Source organism: Podarcis muralis, chromosome 4 (genome assembly GCF_964188315.1).
Source record: "Podarcis muralis chromosome 4, rPodMur119.hap1.1, whole genome shotgun sequence".
NCBI classification, from domain to species: domain Eukaryota; kingdom Metazoa; phylum Chordata; class Lepidosauria; order Squamata; family Lacertidae; genus Podarcis; species Podarcis muralis.
In genome coordinates, this window is record NC_135658.1 from 46,596,276 (window position 1) to 46,619,650 (window position 23,375).

Sequence of the window (23,375 nt, forward strand, 5' to 3'; positions counted from 1 at the left end):
ATTTATGCCTGCTGGAGAGAACATGGAAGGTGGTTTTTTTTTTAAGACCTGGGCAATATGAAGGTTAGGGAGAAAGACTGATAAAGGTATTGTATTCCTCTATGTCATGCCCTTCCTTGAGGACTTATGAGGATAACAAGTGGGAGGAAGAGGCCATGATTCAGAGCCCTTCCAGTCAAGCCTCTGACTCAAAACTGGGCCTTTCAGTTGCGAATTTTCATCTGGAACTCTCACAGGTCCCTTGTTCCAGGGAGAGGAGGTGGGGCTATTCAGTGCTGAGGAGCCCCATCATTTGCCAGGGGAGGGCTAGATCTCCACAGCACAGAATGAGGTGTCAGGGTTAGAGGAAAGCCAGACATTTTCTCTAGGGCAACAGTGGCACATCAGTAGGCAGGAGCAGACCCAGCCTATGAGGAGTGCTTCACTTCAGGCCAGGAGCTGTTGGCAAGAAAGGCAGTCTCACAAGTAGCTGGACTTTCCCCACTTCTGTTTAAAAGAGTGGTGGGTAGGCAGGGCCAATTGTTGGAACAACTTCATTCTCCTGTGCAGCTCTTGATCCTGGAATCCTGACTCCTGGTCTTTACCTTGAATTGCTTTTAGGGAACCCTGAAGCTTCTCTCCTGGGCTGGACTAATCCTTACCTCATCACTGGTATCCCGGGGTGACTGGACTAATTTTTGCTCCTATATTCCAAAGTTTACACTGTCAGAATAAAGTTTGGCTTCTTACTTGCAAGAAAGCCCAACTGCTGTTATTCTTGGGTGGGAGTGAGGATATGCTGCTATTTATTTGAAAGTTGGGTAGTGTGATCAAACTGTGTGTGTAGTAGTTGGTTTCAAGGACTCAGTTGGTTAAAGCAATTTATACTATGTCAGGGAAAGCCTTTTGGCTGAAAATCATCCAAATCACATGAGCACAACTTCACACATCATTTACCATGTGACTCCAAACCCATGCTGATGGAATCCAAAATGGTAATATTTTTGTGTGACTGTGCCAAAGACATTCAGGTTATGGTCCAAAGTGATGATATTTGTTTTATTGCTGGTTTAGCTCCCATGGACACAGGATGCAAACAGTTATCTTGTGGCAAAGTAGCACAGTACATCAAATGCATCAATTCTCAACCTATTTGGAACCACCAACATAACCACTGGTGAGATATTACTAAATATGAGAGCCCCTTCTCTGCTATTACATTTGCAGGAGAGGAAGATTCTTATCATTGTTTCACTCAGGAATGTGCATGAAGAAGCAGTGGTGAAATTTGCTCACCAAGCATTTTACTTAAATATCCACTTCTCTAGCAGTCTGAAAATGATTCCCTGAGTGCCTGCCATTAATGCTATAGCTGTAGTGAAGCCAGGTGCCTTACAAAGCTCCTAGATGGTTTAGGGCAGTCCAAAACCAATTAATCAATGCCAGGCTACATGATGATTTATGACTTAGTACATTGCTTTATACTTTACTGTTCTGAACTGAAACCATTCCAGAGAGCTCACTGGAAAAACAGATATACCTTTATTTTAGAGAGACACTGTGATGACATTGATTGAATTTCATAGACTGAGACTGGGATCAAGTAGTGATGTAGATCTTTTCAATGCACAAAACTTAGAATCTGGCATAGAATCTTAGAATCTGAAAACTTAGAATCTGAAAAAAATTCAACTTTCTAGAAGATGCAAGATTTGTTAAATTAGTGGTGGTCTGTATTTTCTTTCTGACTGTCTTTCTGACAGTGACGAGCAACTGAGGAGACCTCCAACTTCTAACTGTGAAGAGTGTAACCACTAACTTGGCAAAATGCAAATGTGTCAGACAGTAAGTTAATGTTTATACAGAAGGCACTGGCTATGAAGATCTGGAACTCCCCTAGCCAGACAGCAAAAGTTGTAATTTTTTACATCTTAGGTGAAAATGTGAGCTCATATTTACAATATGATATATGAGTAATAAATGCAAAACTAATGTTCAGAAAATGAAAGACGAGATAATCCTTTGAGGAACTAGAATGTTCTTATCTACGTATTAATAGAAAAGGGATACGGGATGGGTTCTCCATATCGTAAAGCTGGGGACAGTTGACAACCAAATTTGCACAGTAAGAAGGTATGTTGAATGAACTTAAGTAAAGAGAGGTTGGGACAGTTTTTGACTTTGATGGCTAATTTGCTGTTCAGGCTAGATTTACTCTGCCAAAGTTGTTGAAAGTTGATTGAACTGCAGCATGTTGATTGTGAGTAGAGATGAGATATATGTTTAGTCTTATGGGATAACAATCGTGTACTTCGCCATGTGCAGAACCTCATTTTACATTTTGATACTGGCAAGAACTACTCAGGGAAATTAAGCTAGACTTAAATTACCGTATTTTTCGCTCTATAAGACGCACCAGACCACAAGACGCAACTAGTTTTTGGAGGAGCAAAACAAGAAAAAAAATATTCTGAATCTCGGAAGCCAGAACAGCAAGAGGGATCGCTGCGCAGTGAAAGCAGCAATCCCTCTTGCTCTTCTGGCTTCTGGGATAGCTGCGCAGCCTGCATTCGCTCCATAAGATGCACACATATTTCCCCTTACTTTTTAGGAGGGAAAAAGTGAGTCTTGTAGAGCAAAAAATACAGTATATATCTGAGCATTACAGATTACTAGAATAGCTAACCAATAAACTGTAACTGACATGGGGACAAATAGAAGAGGATGTCTTCACCCCAGTATGGCTCCCCTTTATCACATACACAGCCCAACAAGACAACAACAAGAATCCACCGACAGCATACAAATCAATCTGGCTTGCCTGACCCAACAAGCCCTCTCTCACCTCACAAATGCAAACAAACCGAATTGCAGCCAACCACAGACAACCAACCCCCCAATACCTCTCACTACCAAGGAAATGTAATAAACGAATAGAAAGAGAACCTACCCTGTTAACGCTGACACAAAACCCCACACGTACACTATACAAAAGAATATAAGACTTACCACCCCACCCCTCCTCTCCCCCCTCCTCTCCCCCAATCCTATACTCAGCGCTTATGTCTCACAACAAATGTAACTGATTTGTAAGAAAGACTGTACAACCTGAAAAAAGAGACAAGGCATGTACTTTTTGTAAACCAAGAAAATCTTTAATAGAAATAAAAAGTTTTTAAAATAAAAATAAATAAATCTGAGCATTACAAAATGGAAAAGTACATATTCCAAATTAGGTGATTATGTGTAATGAATTTTAACAGTATCTCTATGGCCTGACCCTGGCAACCTAAACCCAATATACCAAGAACAAGCATTTGGTTCATGTGCTTCCTTCTTCCCTCCTCTCCCACCCTCCTGTGCATGATATAAAGGGAAATTTGCAGGGTTTGTTAAACTACAGGCATTATGTGGTCACTGGTTCGGTTCTGGCTCCATTCTGGTGATGAAGGTGGGGCAAAAGCTCTTTAGGAAGTGAGAAGTTTCTGATATGTTTTTCACTCCTGCCTGTACAAAGGAATTGTCTTGCTTTTTGCCTCGCATTTCCTACCTCAAACAGTCTAACACCTTCTATTATTCTTACCATCCTTATAAACTCTGTTATCTTATGCTAGCTCCCTTCCTCCTGGAATGGTTGCTCCCACCCAATTTCTACTTTCATGCCTTTTACGCTCCCCTCCCCCCCTATATATCCCAAAAAGTTTCCTTTCTGTAACCTTTGTTCTCCTCCTTGAATGGTTTTTGGCAGGCAGTTGTTTCTATTTAGCCCACATGAGGCTATTTCTTTCCACCAACCAATCACAGAGGTTCACTGCCTTTCAGCTCTGTGCTGCTGATCAGAGCAATGAAAACGTTTACAGAGCAGCCACTGCACCTCCTGTCAGGCACATTTGTTGACTGCTTTCTTCTGTCTGCTTGCTTCCTTCTCCATCACATAATCACAAGATGAAGTGCACAGACACCATTTGAATGGCAATGCCCATCAACTTTGGGGGCAGTGGCCCCCTCAAGTATTTTATTGGGGGCGTCAGCGAAGCAACCTTGGCCTCTAGGAGATGGCTTCTATGCCCTGGACTAGAGTCCTGGTGAAGGTTTAAATGTGGATTTCATTTACCCATTCATTTTATATTCCTTTCACCATTTCAAATGAATCAAGGTGGACTATGTGAAAATTAGATAAAACATAAAAAACCAAGGTGAACCAGGACATGGCAAGTCCGAATCTGGACATGTGTTGAAGCATTTACAAGATCAGTCCAGCATATTAAATAGCCACAGAGAATGCCAAGTTGTATTAAATTCAACAGGTAAAAAAATAGTTGTATGAATCAGCCCTTATTTCCTGTGTTACCTGTCAGCACATCTTGGCCACATATGGTGCGTTCCTCCATTTATAGTCAGAACTTCAAATTACATCTGACAAAGAATTACACATTCCCATGTCCTCCCTTAGCAGCTGCTTTCTCCTGAGTGACCTGCTATTTTAGTTTTGTGTGACACACATGCATTCCTTGTAGTTCGCATTTGCTGCCATTTGATAGATATTGCCACTGACATTCTCCATATTTCATATGCCAGGGAATAAAATAAAGAAGAAACTGGAAGGTAAAGCCATTCATAGACTGTTAGCTTGCATTCTTCTTACTGCCAGTTATGGTATTCAGGAATATAAAGATTCTAATTTGATTGCATTGTCTTGATATGATTCTCTGATTTGCATTAGGCATGTATGCCCAAGATACCAAAAGCAAATATTGCACAGGCAGCTTAGTCATAAGTCTCAGTGGAGTCTTACTTTCAGGTAAGCGGGCTAAGACTCCAGTCCTATGGTGCATATGTGTGTATGCTAGAGTGAAAGTGTAGGCAGTTTAATGACCTTACCCTAAGCCCACCTGGGTTCTTACTGGCAAGGTAGAAGTGAGGGTGGAATAGCACACTTGTGTTTTTCTGTCCCATTATCCTTCCCATTGGAAAAATATGGGAGTTAGAGGAGTGTGAGAGGTTTAGGCCAGCTTCTGAAGTGGTCCAAATCTTTCCTCATGTTGAGGGATGGAGCCGAACTATTTCCAAGTCCTCCCTTGGCACACCCCTTCACTGCCCCTAATGCAGCCTCTTTTTCACCTGGCTGATGTTGGATGGTAAAGTTAAAATTCAGTGCAGTAGCTAAACTATTACTGCCCGAAGTCTGTTCAGAAGTCAGTCCTATTGAATTCAATGGTAAATACTTCCCAGTAAATGGGATTAGGACTTCAGCCTTAGTCCCTTTGCCGCCTAGAATGTATTTTGAGTAAACATGGGTATGAACAGGTTAATTTTAGTCTTCTACAGTAGCTCTAATTATGCAATTGCAGTTAAACCAATGGGATTTATAAAATATAATAATAGTAAAATTACTATATTATTATTATTATTATTATTATTATTATTATTATTATTATTATTTCTATACCACCTCCCTGCGAGGATCATAGGGTGGCTTATAATATAAAAAACAAAACAAAAACACATGCCATAGTAACAAACCAAAGCAATAATGCCCCACTCCACTTACTCCAGTTTTAAAGGCCATAGATAGTTCAATTAGCCAAAGTCGTGGGAGAAGAGGAATGTTTTTTGCCTGGTGCCTAGGCAAGATATGTTACACAAGCCTCTCCAAGGACAGCATTGTACAAGCAGGTTGGTTCATATGGAGAGAGGTTGTCCTTCAGGTATTGCAGTGCTTGCACGTTTGCTTAACAGATATTTAAAAGACAAGAGAGGGATGGTCTCAAAAGTTGAATTTCAGAATTCAAAATTAAATTGGAATAAATAAATGCTGCTGAATTTTAGAAGTGGTTTCAAGTCTGCTATTACATTGAAAACATTAATAAAATGTGACAAATACAGCTGTTGGTAGTGTATCCCATTTGTGACTTATTTGAAACCTTTCTATTTATTTTCATGAGCAGAGTCCTTCACAAGCTGTCAAAACCTAAACAGTACTACATATCAAACCAATTCACGCTACTGAGTGAATGTTGTGGGTGCATATACATACACACATCCCACCCCCCACCCCCAGCGTCCCTATGCACACTAGCTCTGCTTCTGACTTTGGTGTGTGAGACGTCTAAATGTGTTCAGCTGGATGTGCTTAGAAGCGTCTCCACAATTGGGGACTGTGCAAGTTCCTTCCCCACTTTAAACCCATGTCTTCACTCTCGATTCTTGAACAGCGTTATAATATTGTTGAAAAGGCTCAGAGGATCTAATTTCAGCATAGCAACTATGACAATTATAGGCCTTTCTGAATTATATAGTGAGGATGTGCCAGCCAGAGAAGAAGTGGAAAAATTGTGGCATACAGGGGGGAAATACTTGAGCGTATGCCCTTGACCTACCCAGTGATGGCTGTGCGATCTCTGTCACAGCATTGAGTCCGATAAGTAATTTTAGACTTTGAACCACATTGCAAATTAGCTGTAAGACTGGGATTGCTGGTGTGGTGGGACATGATGATCATGTGGGATGCATTCAAGCAAGTCCCTTGTCACAGTAAAACAGAGTCAATCTTTTAAAAATGCTAGTTATAAGTAGATCCTGCCTCCTGTAGGGTTCCCAATGATCTCCATCCCGGCTGATCATTTCCACCCCAACTTAGCTTAAATAAGGCTGTAGTATTCATAATGCTGGCCCTGAGGAAGTCTCAAGACTGTGCCATGTCGGTGACTGAAGGTTTGACTTCGCTCGAAGATAAACTTCAGCATACAGCGGAGACAGTCCCTATTTTTGGTACCTGGTAAAGCACTGTCCCAGTTTTTTCCTGCTGGACAACTAGGATACTTTTTAAAAATTGTTGGTGTAAGTTGCTAGAGTTGTTGTCAGTCTTTCAGTTTCTGCGCCTTCCTCAGTCTTCAAGAACTTAAATCTGTGCAGGGTAAACAGACACATCTTGCCTCTAGTGCACATGAATGTAAATACATGTACACAAGTACTAAGGACCCACTTCCCATATTTGAATTATTCAGAACATTTTGCACAATCTCGTCTCCCCCTCCTGGTGTATCTGTACATCTGTAGTCAAGAACAAAAGCACACTCAGCTTTTAAATCCATGGGGAGCAGAAATGCTATACAGCAGGAGCAGTAGACCTTTCAACAATGTGTAACAGTTCGTATATGAGTGTGTTGGAGAGACAGAACATTGAATACATGGTCCCTATTTCCATCTGTGAAATGGTGGAGGGTATGACAGTCCCTTAAAGGACTGTAAGCAGACTTATTTTCCACTTCTGTAGAATGCTAAACTAGGTTGACCTAGTGAAAAAAGGAGGTCAGAATTAAAAACTTTATAACCCATGACTCCTGCAGCACAGCTACAGCTCTTCTACTTTTTGCCATTAAACTCTGGGCTTCATAACTTTAAAAAAGTCTATGTGGCTTCCCTTTTCTTGTATTTTTTTCCTTGCCACTTCTACAGTATTTGGTGATTTGGTAGACTGTCACTCTAATTCCTTTGTGTAGGAAAGGAGACAGCCAATTGATATAAAAGGTCAAAACTGTACTAAGAATACGCACTAGATTTCCTAGTTCCAAGGCATGAAAGCACAGAACCTGCTGTTTGCAGTGTATTTCCTACATTTTTTAAATTAATGAAAGTGTATGTATGACACATTAGATAACTTTCTATCAGATCATATACAAGTCAGACTCTTGAACATTGAGAACCCTTTCACTTTGAATGTAGGCAACCGAATCACATGTTAAAGGCATGGGGATACAGGTTGGGAATAGAAAAGCCACTTATGGGCAGAGAAGTTCCTGCACATAATAGAGTTCGAAACTTCCTTATGATGGTCTATAGACATGACATGGTGGGCAAGTCAAACTCAGGTGCCTCACACCAAGCATTTACAGCCCACTTTGGGAAATGTGCCACAGAGAGGCATTCAAGTGCCTACAATATGTAGCTTCTTAGTTGGTAGAGCATGAGATTTTTAATCTCAGGGTTGTGGGTTCGAGCCCCACATTGGGCAAAAAGATCCTTGAATGACAGGGAGTTGGACTAGATCATGGGGAGGCAAACTAAGGCCCAGGGGCCGGATCTGGCCCAATCGCCTTCTAAATCTGGCTCACAGGCGGTCCAGGAATCAGCATGTTTTTACATGAGTAGAATGTGTGCTTTTTATTTAAAATGCATCTCTGGGTTATTTGCGGGGCATAGGAATTTGTTCTTTTTTCTCTCTTCAAAATATAGTCTGGCCCCCCACAAGGTCTGAGACACAGTGGACCGGCCCCCTGCTGAAAAAGTTTGCTGACTCCTGGACTAGATGATCCTTATGGTCCCTTCCAACTTTACAATTCTAGGATTCTAGGGGTAGTCTGCTCAGGTGTACATTGGTAAGTCAGCTATCAAGTGGCTAAAAAAACCTTATACCCACATTATTGCACTCACTATAAGCAGTTTTGTAATAGACAATTGTGATGGTTGATAAAGTAGACTTTTAGTATATATACATAGGTTTCTGCCTCCTGGTCCTTTCTTTCTCACAGTCCCTGTAGCAATCATTCCAGAAGCTCACTTTTAGATTATTTCTTCTCTAGAAACATTCCCAACAGAGAGCACAATGTGATTAAATAAGCACAGTAAAACAAATCTATCTTCTTTTTTCACACCACCTTGGTCAGCATTTACAAAGATGGTACAAAAACTCTTTTGTCGTGTTTATGGATTTTGTTAATGAGTTTTGTAACAGGGTCCAGTTTCCTTATTTTTTTTTGCTTACCGTGGAACATCAGTGAGGTTAATGGCATTTTGGAGAGTTTAGAAAACCACAACAGGACTTTGTAAGGCCAGTCTACCTGGAAGTGGAGTGTCACGGAAGAAAAAGCACAGCATGTTTTATAATTACTTGATTGCTCCCAGTTCAGGTTTATACAGTCATCATGTAGTGATAGTGCTAAATTCAAGTTTCTTTAACATAGGTTTGAAATGTGTAAGTTTTATTTCCCCCCAGTAAATATACAATACACACTGAACATTACGATTAACCAACTTTATGCCCATTAAACTTTGCTTCACTAACACATGAAACACATTAAGAGGTCATAATTATTATTTTTTTGTGACTGAACAAACTGTTGTCAATGAACAATTTTATAAAAAAAATGTAGAAAACAGTTCTAAGTGTTGCCACTACACCCCTTCCTTAAGACACATTATGCACAAGAAATATTTTCAATTATAAAAAGGAAAAAAGTTCTTTTAAAAAAATGTTAAATTACATTACATTTTAAAAAATATGTTCTGTGATTATTTGAGGTTCACTGAATGGGTGAGAGACAGAGAGATGGAGAAAAAGAGAAAGCTTCACTGTAGAAATAATGGGGTTTTGTTATACATAAAAACTCCTCTTTATAGTAGCCTATAATAGACAGTGATATTCTAGTACTCCACAGGTTTAATACTGACACAAAACTTTCCAACTGAAGTGATGAAGACACATATGAAGGAACCTGGGACGGCTACTTTTACTCAGACTAGATTTGACAAGAAATCGGCTAGTAAGGTGTTCCACCAAAGCTCAGCACAGGTTTCTAAGAGACAATTAAAACATTAAGGAAGATCAAATAGCACAGTCCTCAGGGGCCTGTACAACTTTAGAATGCAAATGTTTCAATGTGCTCTTGAAGTTTTCCTACATATAGAAAGTTTGTGATAACTGATATATTTCAAAGGTAGAACAGGACTCTGAGGACTCCACCATATACATATTGTTATGAGATCAGTTATGAGATCAACTTCTCATCGTACCTGAAACAGCAGTATGGGTGCAACTACCACCATGGCTGCTCTCATCACGTGTGGTTAGGCCAGGCTGCATGGTTATGTTCTGTAGTAGTGGCATGCTACCTACTAGGGTCAGTAGCACCAGGATACATGCAATCCACCTTAGCAACATTGGTGGAAAACAGTTTTAAATCCAAACCCTTTATTCAGTTAGTATGGCTTCAAGTAATCACTTCTAGTTTCTTTTCTCTCCACCCAGTCTACTACACATGCCAGATATTATCATGTATCACTGTCTCAGCTCTTGTCATCTCAGGAACCAATTTGCATTTGGATGCTCTTATTTTTGAAAATTAATTACTGTTCTGTAGTTTCAGCACAAGTCTTAAGATGTGCCTAGAAATCTAAGTCACCTGGTAGATTTTTAAAAAAAGGTTATATGAATCCTTTATAAAATTGCAATCCACAGAAGCAAAAATTGAGGCATGTACTATTCTGACTGGAGAGGAAATAACTTATCTCAGGTGAGATGGGAGTTGGGGTAAGGGAGCATCTAGACTCAGCCCAGGAATGGCTTTTCCCATTACTTCCCAGTACAACTAGTGCTGTCCAAGGCTTCTGAAGGAAACTCACAGCAGCGGTCATCAGATTAAGTAATAAGGGGGAAAGAGGCATGCAGACTGAATCAAATGCCCTTCGGTGTTATTCCTGCCTAACAACGGATTAGTGCTTTATTCAGTTCTCTAGCATAGCACCTATCCGATTTGAGGGTTGGGGCATGGAGACTATCCTCCATTGCAGATACCGCTGTGTCAGGTGCTGAGATAGGTTGCTAGAGTTGTGGAGTTTCTCCCCTTAGTAGCAGCTTACTGTGTCTTCATTACATGGATCTGTGTACAGAAAACAATGTTTGTACCCAGAATACTATTGCTGGAACATGGTGTCAACACATTAACATACTGAATTTAGGAAAGAGAAAGGAAATGTCAGTTTTTATACATTTGTTGAATATTTCTGTACATTTATAAAATAATGGCTTTAACTATATCCAGCATTTCAATAAGCAGGAACATTACATAAATTCCTTGGTCACATACACACACAAAATATTTATCCTTGATTTGATGGGGGGTTTTTTTGGTTTGCCAGTGCCCTGACGTTACATAAATGAGATAATTTTATATTTGCAGTGCTGATTTAGAATTGGTAATGACAATGTTTTATCTTAACAGCAATCTCTATGCAATGTAATAAAAAGCAGCATATAGCTAGCAGATTTTTTTCTAAAAGTGTATGTCACTTACAACAGTGTGAGAGCCAAGGCAAAGTATTAAAACAACATGAACTGATAGTAAGTAAAACGTGTTTAAATGCAAGTGTGTAATAATGATGTGACTGAATGACATAAGCTCTGTGATGTAAACTTCAAACAAAATATTTAATGCATTTGATATACATTTACAGTATTTCTAACAGAGAAATAAAAATACTGTAGAGGAGTTGGAGAAAAACATGAGAACTAATGATGAGACAGGATGCTTTTGTTAATGTCCACTTACAGAGAGTTTGGTTTATTGAAAAAGTGTATAAACATGCATCATGTTTTCATAAGAAGAGGCTTGAAATTTACTCATCAAAAATAGGTCAAAGATGTTTTCTTTTCTTTGTTTCTATCCAGTTTCCAATAATGTACTGAATTGGCAAAAGACATATTAAATTCAAAACCGATCATAAATTTACCATTGTTTTCAAACATTTTAACCCAAGATTTAAGGTACAAATGAATTGGGTTGCAGTTTGTGACAATTTTAGATAATACAACACAAAAATATGTTTAGAATGCATAAAAACAATTATGCCATGGATTTCAAGTGATGCAGCTCTACACCTTCCATTGTACTGTACATGTATTGGAAAGATGAACTAAGATAGTCTAGCTTTTTTGGAAGCAGCTTGGATTTCTCAATCATAAATTGCACCTTTAACTCTTGCTAGGTATTCCTAGCTCATATGGTTCATGTTTCCTGGAGGGGAGAGTGACTCAAGCATAGAAATTTTTAAAACTATAGTATTAAAGAATAGCTTTAGTGAAACACCTTAACTTCCTTCCTTTGTTAGCAAGATCAACTGTGTTGAACAAAGGAAAACTGATACTAAGAAGAGAGGAGGCTTTTGTGTTCTCGTCTGGTCTTGAAACTCACACTTCCATCATTTGACCCCTTTTTTAATGGTAAAAGCAACACGTTGCTTATTATTTCATATAGGATTCCATCCCTGATGCCCCAATAAGCCTTTGCTAACATCAGTTTGCCAGTCATCTTCCTAATTCTACACCCAATGGAAAACCACCTAACATAATTCATTACATCCAGCATTATCCAACATAGCTTACAGTACATAGACTCCTTTCACATTCAGACTTTTATTTTCTTCTTCTTCTTCATGTCACGAGGAGTAAGAGTTTTGTGCTTATCACCAACAAAAAAAAATTGCAGTGCAAACTTTAAACATAAAAAGTTACACAATTAAAAGTTATTATATGGCACCACAGCCTATTAATTCACATATAATACAACAGACCAATAAGAACAGACAATAATATGAACATAGCTAAAAAGAAGGTGAGCTTGCATAGCAATGCAATAAAAAGAAATTATATACAAGGGAACTGTTTCATCCTGCAGGGTGATTTTTTTCTCTCCTTTATATATGCTTGATAAGAAATAGATTAAGGTGGAAGGTGTAGTATAGAGAAGAACACAGGTAGAGTATCTGTGGGATATGTGTGGCTGTGTGTCTTTACATTGCATTTACAGTTCTTTTAATAAGTAAGTACATAAATAAAGAAAATGTTCATTGCACTGTTTTAGTGTCATCACTTCCATGAGTTCAGACCTTGATGGCCCTTGAGAGCAGCTTGAGATGTTTCTGTTCCAACTACTCTGTTAAACAAAAAGCAAGAACATTATTATGTTTTAAGATACTTTACTTTTAACTTCTATGCATATATCATTCAGACATATATTTTACAAGCAGACCATAAAAATCATTAACCTTCTGATTGGTTCAAATGATAACTTTTGTTAAAGTGAATGCTATTGTAGGGACTGTTATTTTTTTACAGTATTCATTTTTGGAATGTAAACTGTAATTGTATGTTTTCCAATTATTTTCTCAGTGAATGCAGCACCAAAATGTGAAGTTCTTCATAGAACAGCGATACCTATTACCCTCCTGACACAACACAGCATAGCTGTCTTTTAGAAAGCAAATGTATGTATGCAGAATTTTACCTCTTCTGCTTTTTGTTGAGGAAATGTAAAAACTGCAAGTGCTCTATGACAATGCTTTTGAAGGAACCCTACGAATTGTTCAGTTAGTTGTCATTCAAATGGGGAATCTGAGTCTGAATTGCTAAACTCCAGGTTGCAGATGGAGTGTCATATTAGTCAGTGTTTTGTTACGTGAAAAAATCCCTGCATATAGAAGAGTTCTAACCTAGCTTGAGCCCTCAAATGCCAACTTTCTGTGTGGAGGGATTTTTAAAAATTTTTTTGTCACTGGAGCCTTCACAATGTAGTCTGTGTAACCTCTCATACATATGTAGGGTGGGTGGGAGTCCTTGTTTGGCTGCTCTTTTATTCACAAAATATTTTATTCCTTTTCTCTTTCACACTGCATGCTTTCCAGCTTTTAAATGTTGTATGTGTATTTTGAACACCACTCCCAGGAGTAGACACATGCTTTCCCTCCCTGAATGTGCAAGCCACAGTTACAACACAGTAAAGCTAATCTGTCTGCCCCCCCCCCCCCCAGTCTCCTAGCACTGGTTTCCTTATGGTGATTCATGGTGAACTGTACTTTTATCAAATGTGATGTAATAACAAGAATGTTTATCTTATTACCTACCCTTCACACTAAGGTCCCAGGGCTGGTTACAATGTTAAAACACAATATTAAATACAGTTTAAAATCACTTACAATCATGAAAATAAAAACCCCTCAAAAGTCCACAATGCATAAAACACAGTTTGCTGCCCTGGTTGTGGTTGCATTGACTCAGCCTCTCCTGCACTGAACACTCTCCCCTAAATACAGTGGACCCTCTGGATACAAATTTAATTCGTTCCAGGGGTCCATGCATATCCCGAAAAATCCGTATCCAGAGGCGCCACTTCTTCGCACGATGCGATAGAGCAATTCTGCACATGCGCAAGCGACGAAACCCAGAAAAATACTTCCGGGTTTGCCGCTTTCGTGACCCAAAGTTTACGTTACTTGAGAGTAATGTAACCCGAGGGTCTACTGTATGCCAACATTTCATCGGATGACAGGATTGGCAACTCACTCTTCTATCCATTCTGAACGGAGAAGACATCCCTCTGTGAGTGCAGCAGTGGTTGATGTAGGTGTCTCTTCCCCACAGAGATGTGGGGGTGGTGTGTGGTGCATGTCTGCATGATTTTGCGACCCTGATTCTTTTTTCTGTTTTTTAGGTGTGGCAGTAATTTTGTGTTATGCCATGCCCCCCATAGCAGCCATTTTCTGAATGGCTCTCTCATGGAAGTTATTTTTAATTGGTGCCCACAGGATCTTCCCAAGATTAAAAATGTGCCTAAATTGTAGAAGCCTTAAAATTTTATATATATATATATATATATATATATATATATATGCTTTCGTAGATTTATATATATATATATATATATATATGCAGGTTTTGGTGTCCTCGGGTGTCTTCCCGTGTAAAAGTTGGGGTGTCTAGGCGACGTTTCGACGAGGTCTCACTCGTCATCTTCAGGCTGGTGCTTTCGGCTTCTTGTTACTGGAACAGAGCAGGATCTCAGTGTTTGAGTTCCTATAAATACTGTTGAGGAGGTGTGGCCTCCAATGTTCTGGGCAGAGAGGAAGTTCCCAGGCTAGTGTGCCTTTTCTTCTTTTGTTCCTTAATTACTTGAGGGATATCTTGAGTGATTTCTTGAGTTGTATCCTGAGTACCACTTAGGTGGGCCATTAGGTGTGGATTAGTTTCTAAAGCCTTTGTGTCTTGACCTCTTGAACTTTGTGAAGAGTTTTTCTGAGAAGATGGCTGTACTGCAATTAGTTGTGCTCTGGCTTGGCTTCGTGTATAGGGGCGAGCTGTGGTTTTGTGGCCTGTGCCAGCCAGATCTGTGTAGGGATTGCAGGGGGGTGCAGCATCCGGAGGTGCCACCATGGTTTGGCTACTGGATGGTGTCTGTAATTTATCTGTGGAGAGGGTCTCTAGAGAAACACCCTCACAACATGAACAAGCGTGACGACACATCCCGCTTGCCAGACATCTGGAAATTAGCCCTCCCCACAAAAACTGACACCAGATCCAGAGGCACACAGAACGCCATCACCAATCAACCACACCAGACCCAAACCCAGACCCTCTCCACAGATAAATTACAGACACCATCCAGTAGCCAAACCATGGTGGCACCTCCGGATGCTGCACCCCCCTGCAATCCCTACACAGATCTGGCTGGCACAGGCCACAAAACCACAGCTCGCCCCTATACACGAAGCCAAGCCAGAGCACAACTAATTGCAGTACAGCCATCTTCTCAGAAAAACTCTTCACAAAGTTCAAGAGGTCAAGACACAAAGGCTTTAGAAACTAATCCACACCTAATGGCCCACCTAAGTGGTACTCAGGATACAACTCAAGAAATCACTCAAGATATCCCTCAAGTAATTAAGGAACAAAAGAAGAAAAGGCACACTAGCCTGGGAACTTCCTCTCTGCCCAGAACATTGGAGGCCACACCTCCTCAACAGTATTTATAGGAACTCAAACACTGAGATCCTGCTCTGTTCCAGTAACAAGAAGCCGAAAGCACCAGCCTGAAGATGACGAGTGAGACCTCGTCGAAACGTCGCCTAGACACCCCAACTTTTACACGGGAAGACACCCGAGGACACCAAAACCTGCATTCCTGTACCCGTGAAAATCTACGAAAGCAAATATATATATATATATATATATATGCTTTCGTAGATATATATATAGACATTTTGTATTGCATCTCAAAAGAGGCTTACATAATTCGCCAGAAAACTGTCCTTGACTGCTTGATCCAACATATCCTACGTCAATGAGATCACTGGTGTTACGTTGGTGACCTCCCCGCATGACCTCGCCTTTCCTGGGTCCAGTTGATCCTTTAGAAGATGCTGTACCTGAAGAGCTATGTCCACCTGGGGATGGGAAACTAGGCTTGCTATATGGCACCAGTGCCTCTTCTGAAAATACAAATGGTATATATTATATACATATATAAAAGATACATGGGACTGGCTTACTCATGGGAGATTAAAACTTGTTGAATAATTTTACACCACCTAAAAACCCGAAATCTTACATACCATCTAAAATGCTGTATTAGAAAAGTCTGAACATTGGGAATAGGTATGTCTCACTTTGAAAATGGGGACTTGAGCAACTAAAATTTGGTGGATGTGCACACTGATAACTAGAAACTTATGAAATGGAAAACTTAGTACTCCTCTCCCTCAAAATAGGAGAAATAAAGTATACATTAAAATGGTTATACAGTATTTTCACTGGAAAGCTACAAAGTGGAACACAAATAAGAGCAAAAGGGGTGGTTGACACGAGTGAAGGGATTTGTGGAGGCAAGCCATGTCATCAGCAACAACGCAGAAGCCAGCTATGCATTGATTTTGAAGAGCCTCTGTATGCATAGATACTTATGTACAAAGGTTTCTTCTGTGCAAATACTGGTTTCAACTACATATCACTGGAATAAGTAGTTCACATGGCTAAAAGATTGAGAGCTCAATCTTAGCCCTTCCCCAAATGTTGATGACTGAAGGGGGTTAGGACAGTGCATAGATGTCTCTCCACTAGCATAGAGGAAGCTGGCAGTTATTTGTCAGTGGTAGCAAACAGAGAACTCTGAAATGGGAAGTTTGCAAGGTGGTGGAGTCTGAACCTTTACTACAAACCTGGAGGTGCCATGCTGTGGTAGGGTGGATGGCAACACTTTGTACTATGGCCAGTGTAAAAATGGGCAGGGCTTGGGATGTGACCGTAGATCTATCACACCATTCTCATCTCCCCCCACACCAACCCACTTAGGATTGATCCATCAGCTAGCAGTGGAAGACATGCCTGACAAATAATGTAAATGAAATATACACAATTACCATTTGTATTTTGGTATATAAGGATCTCTCTATTATTGACATATAGAGAAAAGTATCAACTTGTTTACAGTGAATTTGGAAGCTAAGATAGATTTTGAAGGAAACCATTTTTGCATGCATATTGGAAGCCACATATTATCATATCTTCATCTAAGTTTATGAATTGGCATGTCCTAATTATAAAAAACCAAGATTCATTATGGAAAAAGCATGATGAATCATAGATTGCTTAATTAAATGATACATAAACGATTTGCAGAATAATAAGGCCAGAATTATAGTTTCCTTTAAGCTTGCTGAAATGCTGCTCTTTCCCCCTCACTTAAATTATGGTAACATTATTTCAATCAATTAAGATAAAGAACTATAGAATCAGCTAATTTAATTAGCTTCCTGGTGTTATTTCCAAAGATATCAAGCACATGGGAAATTACTTCATTGGTTTATATTCTGTATAGGGAAAATCTTGCTTGACAAACAATTCCTGTCCTTGAGAACAGATTGCTGTCCTTGAGACCCAGGTCCCCATTCACGATATGTGAGCAGAGTCTACGGGATCTCTTACAAACTGGGAGAAAGATTCAGCCCAGTTTAAGCAGTTTTGCAGGTACTGATTTCAACAGGAGACGTAACTTTCTATTGATTAATTTTGCAAGTGCTTACCTTTAGCTAGATCATACATCAGGTGTTGACCAGGACTGGCCTACTCTCTTAAGAGGTGCTTGAGAGTTGAGGAACAGGGGAAGCTGCTTCTGCTTAGACTTTCAGTCTGTCTAGCCAAGCAGCTTTCCAAGGCATCAGACAGAAATGCCTTATAGCTCTGAAGTACAAATTTGTGAAGGTGCTTGATAATGAACCTGGGACCTCATAGTGTAAAGGACCACTAAGCTATAGAAGGACCAATCACACAAGGAGGCAGAATCAGGCAGCCTTCCTTTGATGCAGAATGTGTGAAGAATGGACAGCACAGGGCACCAGACTTTCAATGATTAGCTTATCATTATATTTTTACCACTTTGAGTGGTGTAATTTGAAGTTTTTGACTCAGTTACCCACACCCAAATGTTATTAGCTATGTCCGCTTAGAGGAAAATTGACATACCCATATGGTCAGAGGCTTTTAAATCAACACAGTTTAGCAAGGTAATTGTTTTAGTCAGTGCTTCTCAAGTGAGCAAAGCATTGGAGCTAACCTAAAATATCAGTACAAATTGACCAGTGAAATCTTTAGATTTTGGTGATATAGAAAGCTCATTACCCACAAGGGGCAAATATATTTCTGTTACATCGGAAAACTCGTGTTCCCAGTCTAGGAAGTAGTGCGTGAAGTTACCATATTGGAATCCAAGATGGTGGTAATGAGTTCATATTTGGCCAATATGTCATCTTGCCCTAGGTAGTATTTCAAAGTACAAAACCAACACTGCATGAACTAAGGAGAACAGTCATAGCAATTGCCAACATCATCATATTTGGAATCAAAGATGACTGCCACAAGTAAGTTACAGTTGTGTTCATTATGTGATACTCAATAAGTTTGCAGAGCTGCTGTTCCACATTTTTCCATTTTAATGGAATGAAAGCCTCTGAAGGAGATGGTCAATAAGAAAGGGCAAGTTTTTTGTTCTAAAATAAATGCAGCTGCTGGAATTTGGGAACTTATTCGGCTCCTGAATTCAAACTTGTTTTGGCAGAATTCTTGACAGGTTGTGCCTTGAGTTGATCCGTCAGTGTAACATTCTAAAAAATTCATTTGGCACAATTTATGCTAGTTATTTTATGCAGAAACAGAAACAAGGTGGAAGATGAAGGGAACCCATACCATCAACAGTATGTGAAGAAAGTGATAGGATATCAAACTGATCATCTGTTCCAACTGTCCGTACGTGTACGTGTGTGTGTGTACACACACACACACACACACACACACATGTTCTGTCAAAGGGTGCAATCCCCAAGGGATGGGGAGGAACATGAGAATGTAGGAATGCTCTGCAGTCCTCTATCCGGTTCTAGGTTTAAATTATCTTGTCTTTAAAAGCTTATGTCCCTCGCATTGTTTCCAAATAATAAAAAGTATTTTCTTCTTGGCTTTGGGGTGTGGCAGAGAAATGTGGGGGTTTAGGATCCTGGCATACTTGCCTTTTTTTGGCCCTACCTGCGCCTGAGCTCCAACATTGGTTGAGCCCCGGCTTTGGCAGGGTTCATAGAGCCAGAGAGGGAGACATCATTTCCCCCTCTGCAAGCTCAGATCTCTGGCTCTGGAATCAGAGATGGCTATCCATTATTTAGTATGGTTTCTGGGACGGTCTCCTAGAGCCCATAGGATAGCGCGCACCCCCCCCCCAATCTTTTCATTTGAACAACCGAATGCAACAGACAAGCTGACAAAGAATACTTGAATGGTGTGTTGATGAATACCTAATAGCTGTTAAGATGTTTAATGATTCTGAGTGCTGGTGTGAGGGGGGGGGGAGGAATAACGGGTGGCAGTCAGCTGAGTTTTACTCAGGGTAGATCTATTCAAATTAATGGACCTTAGTCATGTTCATTCAATATTTACTGGTGAAGAAGGTGTGGTGATCTTTGCTGATTTCCTCTGCTGCAGAAAATACGATCCAAAGAATGGAGACCCATCCAAAACATTATGGTTCAGGAAAGAACAGAATGAAAGTTGTAGGGCGCAGGTAGAAATCAGCAAAAATCGTCTCACCTCTTCTTATATTAGTGGAGATGTTTGCTGCATAAGAAGCTTTTTCTATGAGCACAGCAGCAGCATTGGATTTCACCCAGTATTCCTACATTGATTATGTTAGCAGTGGTGTCTGCTAGATGAAAAGCTGTTCTGCAAGCAAAATGGCAACATTTGATTTCACCCACCGAGTTTATCAATGAGAAGCTCCATGTTTTAACCCCCCCTCCCAAAAAACACACACACCTGTGAGTCCAAAATGGCTTGATTCCGAGCTTTTCGCAAGGTTACAGACATAAATGTGAGTACTGATGAGAATGCTGTTAATACAGGTGGGAGGTAAGGATGTTTGGTGCACTATATGCATGCAAAAATCCATTCCAGTGGGTTAAAGAAAAATATTCACAGCCAGTGTGTGTTCCATATGTATATATTCCTTACATAAGATGTCAAGTACATTCCCCCCCTGCTGCATATAGCAGCATTATTAACTCCCAAAGGCATGCGTTCAGAATTTTAGTAGTTTAGGTGTATTCAAAAGCTTCACCATTGCAGGAGCAAACATTGAAGGTCAAATGTTAATAACAATCCTTTGACTGTTCCAATGTAAGCCTTGACCTTCACCGCCTGTAGGGGATCTTATAATGGAATATATTTAGGAAACTGCCTAAGCTGCTTTGAGAGGTGCAACTACACACCTGATCCAAATGCTTGTTTTTGCTGGCTTTGAAGTTCTGTGGAGCTTATCCATTCCTGGGTTTGCCGCTGCCACTCTAGTGACGTCCTAGCTTGACGATCCAAAGAGCTCTTTGTTTCATCTATGCTGGATGTATGCTGTCGTTCTAGAGAGCTTCCTTTTCTCTCTGTCGAACCTCCACGTTGGCCAGGGCCTATCTGCTGCCTTAAACCCTGACCAGGGGGTGGGTCTGGCGGTGGTGGAAGATCTAAAAATGTGAATAGACTCAGAATTTCAGTGACATATTAGTTACATTTAAATTTTAGCAGAAAATGAAAGGATTGGAAAGACTTGACAAAATATAGTTATCCTACATTTTTCACTTGGTTTTAGACAATTGCTAGATGTTTTTGGCTGTAAATAACAGAACATGCTCTTCACCAGAAGAGTAATTTTTGTTGTGCTGCACTTGACAAGGTCAGTAAAAAAAAAAAAAGCTTTTATTTTCAGTAGATGGGGGTTGTTTCCTTTTTCATCCTGTTTGCTATGAAATAGTTTTGAAATATATATATGCAGATCACATGTACCCTATCAGTTAAATTAAAAGTGGCTGCATATGAAAGGTTTTCCAGAAGTTTAACATGCACTCAAATGTTGAGTGAATTTGCAAATTGCTCTAAATATGTCCAGATTACAACACAACATATTCTGGGAGGATGGGGATTTTCAAATGCAAACTACTTTTTTAAAAAGAAGTCACCAGCCTGTGTTTAACTTCAAGCAAACTATACCCACGATAACATATATCAAATGTGTATGAGTTTTCCTTTATTTTTGAACCTTGCAATGGTGAAGAGACATTAGTAAGCACAATTTTTCAACATTTCTTAGTTGCAATCTAACATTCTGTCCATGCTGTTTCAAAATAAACATGCAAGACTATTTACATACCACTGCTCACTAAATCCTTTTAGATAAACACAGGATTTGCAATGCTTTGAATCATGCCTCTGTGAAATATTTTCTACAAATGAACTTTATAGTTCTTTCCTTTTCTGAATTGGGGCTATAGCAGTACTCTCACATGTGCATGCCAGTTAATTTCTTTGTCCATGCAGCACTCTTGACCATCTTTGAGAAGATGACTGTACCATAGTTGGAACCACATGTTACTATGGGGAATCAAGAGTCTTCTGGTTCTATCCATATATAGTTTGGTATATGCTGATATTTCTGCACACAAATCTATACCCAGAATGGTCAGTAGGAGTAAAGTGGATGGGAAAGAAACAGCTGGTGTTAATACTTGTGAACCAGCCCTAATGGTGGAACAGATACTCGGGTATTTGGAGCACGACAACACCATTTTGTCTCATGGAGGCAGCTGTCTGCAGTCTAATTAGTTATTCAAAATAATTGAGACAATAAATCTTCCCCGTGCCTATCCTACATGGCAATTTTCTCTTTGATTCATATAATGCTGAAAACACTTGTGCCGTTCATTCAAGCACTTTAACAATTGAGGTAGTAACTTGACATTCCATACTGCCCAATAGCCCTTTGTATGCAGTGTTTTCAATGAAAGTTGTTCACACATTTAGCCACCAGTAATGTACACTTGTATACAAGTTTCCCTTTCTCACTGGGACTGGATGGTGCACCTGGAGGAGACAAACCTTAATACAATGAGGAACTTCCATCTTGATGTAAATAGCAGCTTTATGGAGGGGGTAAAGATTTGCATTGGAACTGAAGCAGAGGGGGAAAGGGTTTAAACTCCACCCCTGCCTCCTACAACCCCCACCCAGAGAGTCTCCATACAGCTATCTGCATTCCTAAAGTGTCATGTAACTTAAAAAGCATCACGTGTAGTTAGGCCCAAGAGGTTCTGAGGTATTTTTGTTTTTCAGGTTTGGTGGCAGGAGCTGCCTGGGGTCAAACTGGAAACCTTAGGGGTGGCCTGTGTGCTGCTGCCCCATGTGGTGAGCCACTGAACTGCAGATTGCAGCATCTTACTAGACAGATTAGCATCCTAAGGCCTCAGGTAAGTTTGTTTATTTATTTATTTATAACAAAACATTTTTATGCTGTTTGATTTATTAAAAAAATTATTAAGATGTTAACAAAAAGAATAGAACAATGAAATTATCACGAAAAACATCCATTTAAGACATTCGAAAGATAATTAAAATAAATGATAAACTAAAAACAGATTAAAATACCTATCAACAGTCTACATATATGGGTAGGCTTGTCTGAACAAAATGCTTTTAGCTGATGGTTTTAGGTAGTAGTTGGTTCCTCCTGGAGAGAAAGGACGATAGGCAGGCTAATGGCTCACTATATGATGCAGTCACATACAGTCCCAACGGTTACCCATTTCAGCATCAACAGCTATTGACCTCTAGTGAAAAGCATTTGTGGACAGTACCTCTTTGACAATAATAACAGATTTACTGGATAGACTACTCATTTGGTCAGTATTCTTGCACCCACTCATGTAAAGTAAACACGAAGAGGATCATAATAATTTGTAGTTTTTTCTTCATGGTGCTTTAAGAGTCTGTTCGTTGCTTCAACCAAAATTGTGAGACATTTCTTATAGCATGATATATTACTACAGTGACTTAAATAGATTTTCAGTGCTTTTTGAAATTGTCTTTCATCTCCCCTTAGTTATTCTAAATGTAGAGTGACAGAATAGCTTTTTGGATTCGACCTATAAAAGGTGGTTTAGGATACAGGAGAGGGTAAACTGAGTTTGCAGTGCATGGGCAAATATTATTTGTAACTTGTCAAACAAGGCGTGCCAAATTATTTCCTGTAAACGACAAATGCTGAACCACAATATATGGGCATGGAGCTCTGGCATCTTGCACATAACCGTGCATCTTATGACTATCTTTGGTTGTTCTCTCTCAGTGAGGTTTTATCCCCATTGGGGTTCATATAGTCAGTAAAACATATTTGTCTGAAACACCTAGAATTTGCTGACTGCTCCTTGCATTGGTTGGAATTCAGCCAAGTCATCAGAAGCTGCATCTAATGACAGCACAATTCTGG

At 39.7% G+C, this 23,375-nt stretch overlaps 1 protein-coding gene and 1 long non-coding RNA gene across 27 annotated transcripts in view; one reads left to right on the forward strand and one right to left on the reverse strand.

Annotated features, from left to right (window-relative positions):
• The window catches only part of LOC114595987 (uncharacterized), a 56,523-nt gene that overhangs the window by 30,793 nt on the left and 2,355 nt on the right, over nt 1–23,375 (forward strand). For 2 of the 7 annotated variants that reach the window (XR_003706393.2, XR_003706398.2), the window contains exons 3-8: nt 12,926–13,020; nt 17,403–17,551; nt 18,341–18,441; nt 19,761–19,937; nt 20,706–20,789; nt 22,223–22,356. This is a non-coding gene — a long non-coding RNA (uncharacterized LOC114595987). The remainder of the gene's footprint in view (nt 1–12,925; nt 13,021–17,402; nt 17,552–18,340; nt 18,442–19,760; nt 19,938–20,705; nt 20,790–22,222; nt 22,357–23,375) is intronic. The other 5 variants (XR_003706397.2, XR_003706395.2, XR_003706394.2 and 2 more) reach the window with 5 other exon arrangements.
• Nucleotides 8,999–23,375, reverse strand: part of ROBO2 (roundabout guidance receptor 2) — a 939,553-nt gene continuing 925,176 nt past the window's right edge. For 13 of the 20 annotated variants that reach the window (XM_077927271.1, XM_028726915.2, XM_028726916.2 and 10 more), the window contains 3 exons: nt 20,335–20,580; nt 15,817–16,017; nt 8,999–12,689 (listed from right to left, as the gene is read on the reverse strand). In XM_077927271.1, the coding sequence (XP_077783397.1) occupies nt 12,688–12,689; nt 15,817–16,017; nt 20,335–20,580 (449 nt within the window). In that variant the 3' untranslated portion in view covers nt 8,999–12,687. The remainder of the gene's footprint in view (nt 12,690–15,816; nt 16,018–20,334; nt 20,581–23,375) is intronic. The other 7 variants (XM_028726924.2, XM_028726925.2, XM_077927275.1 and 4 more) reach the window with 1 other exon arrangement.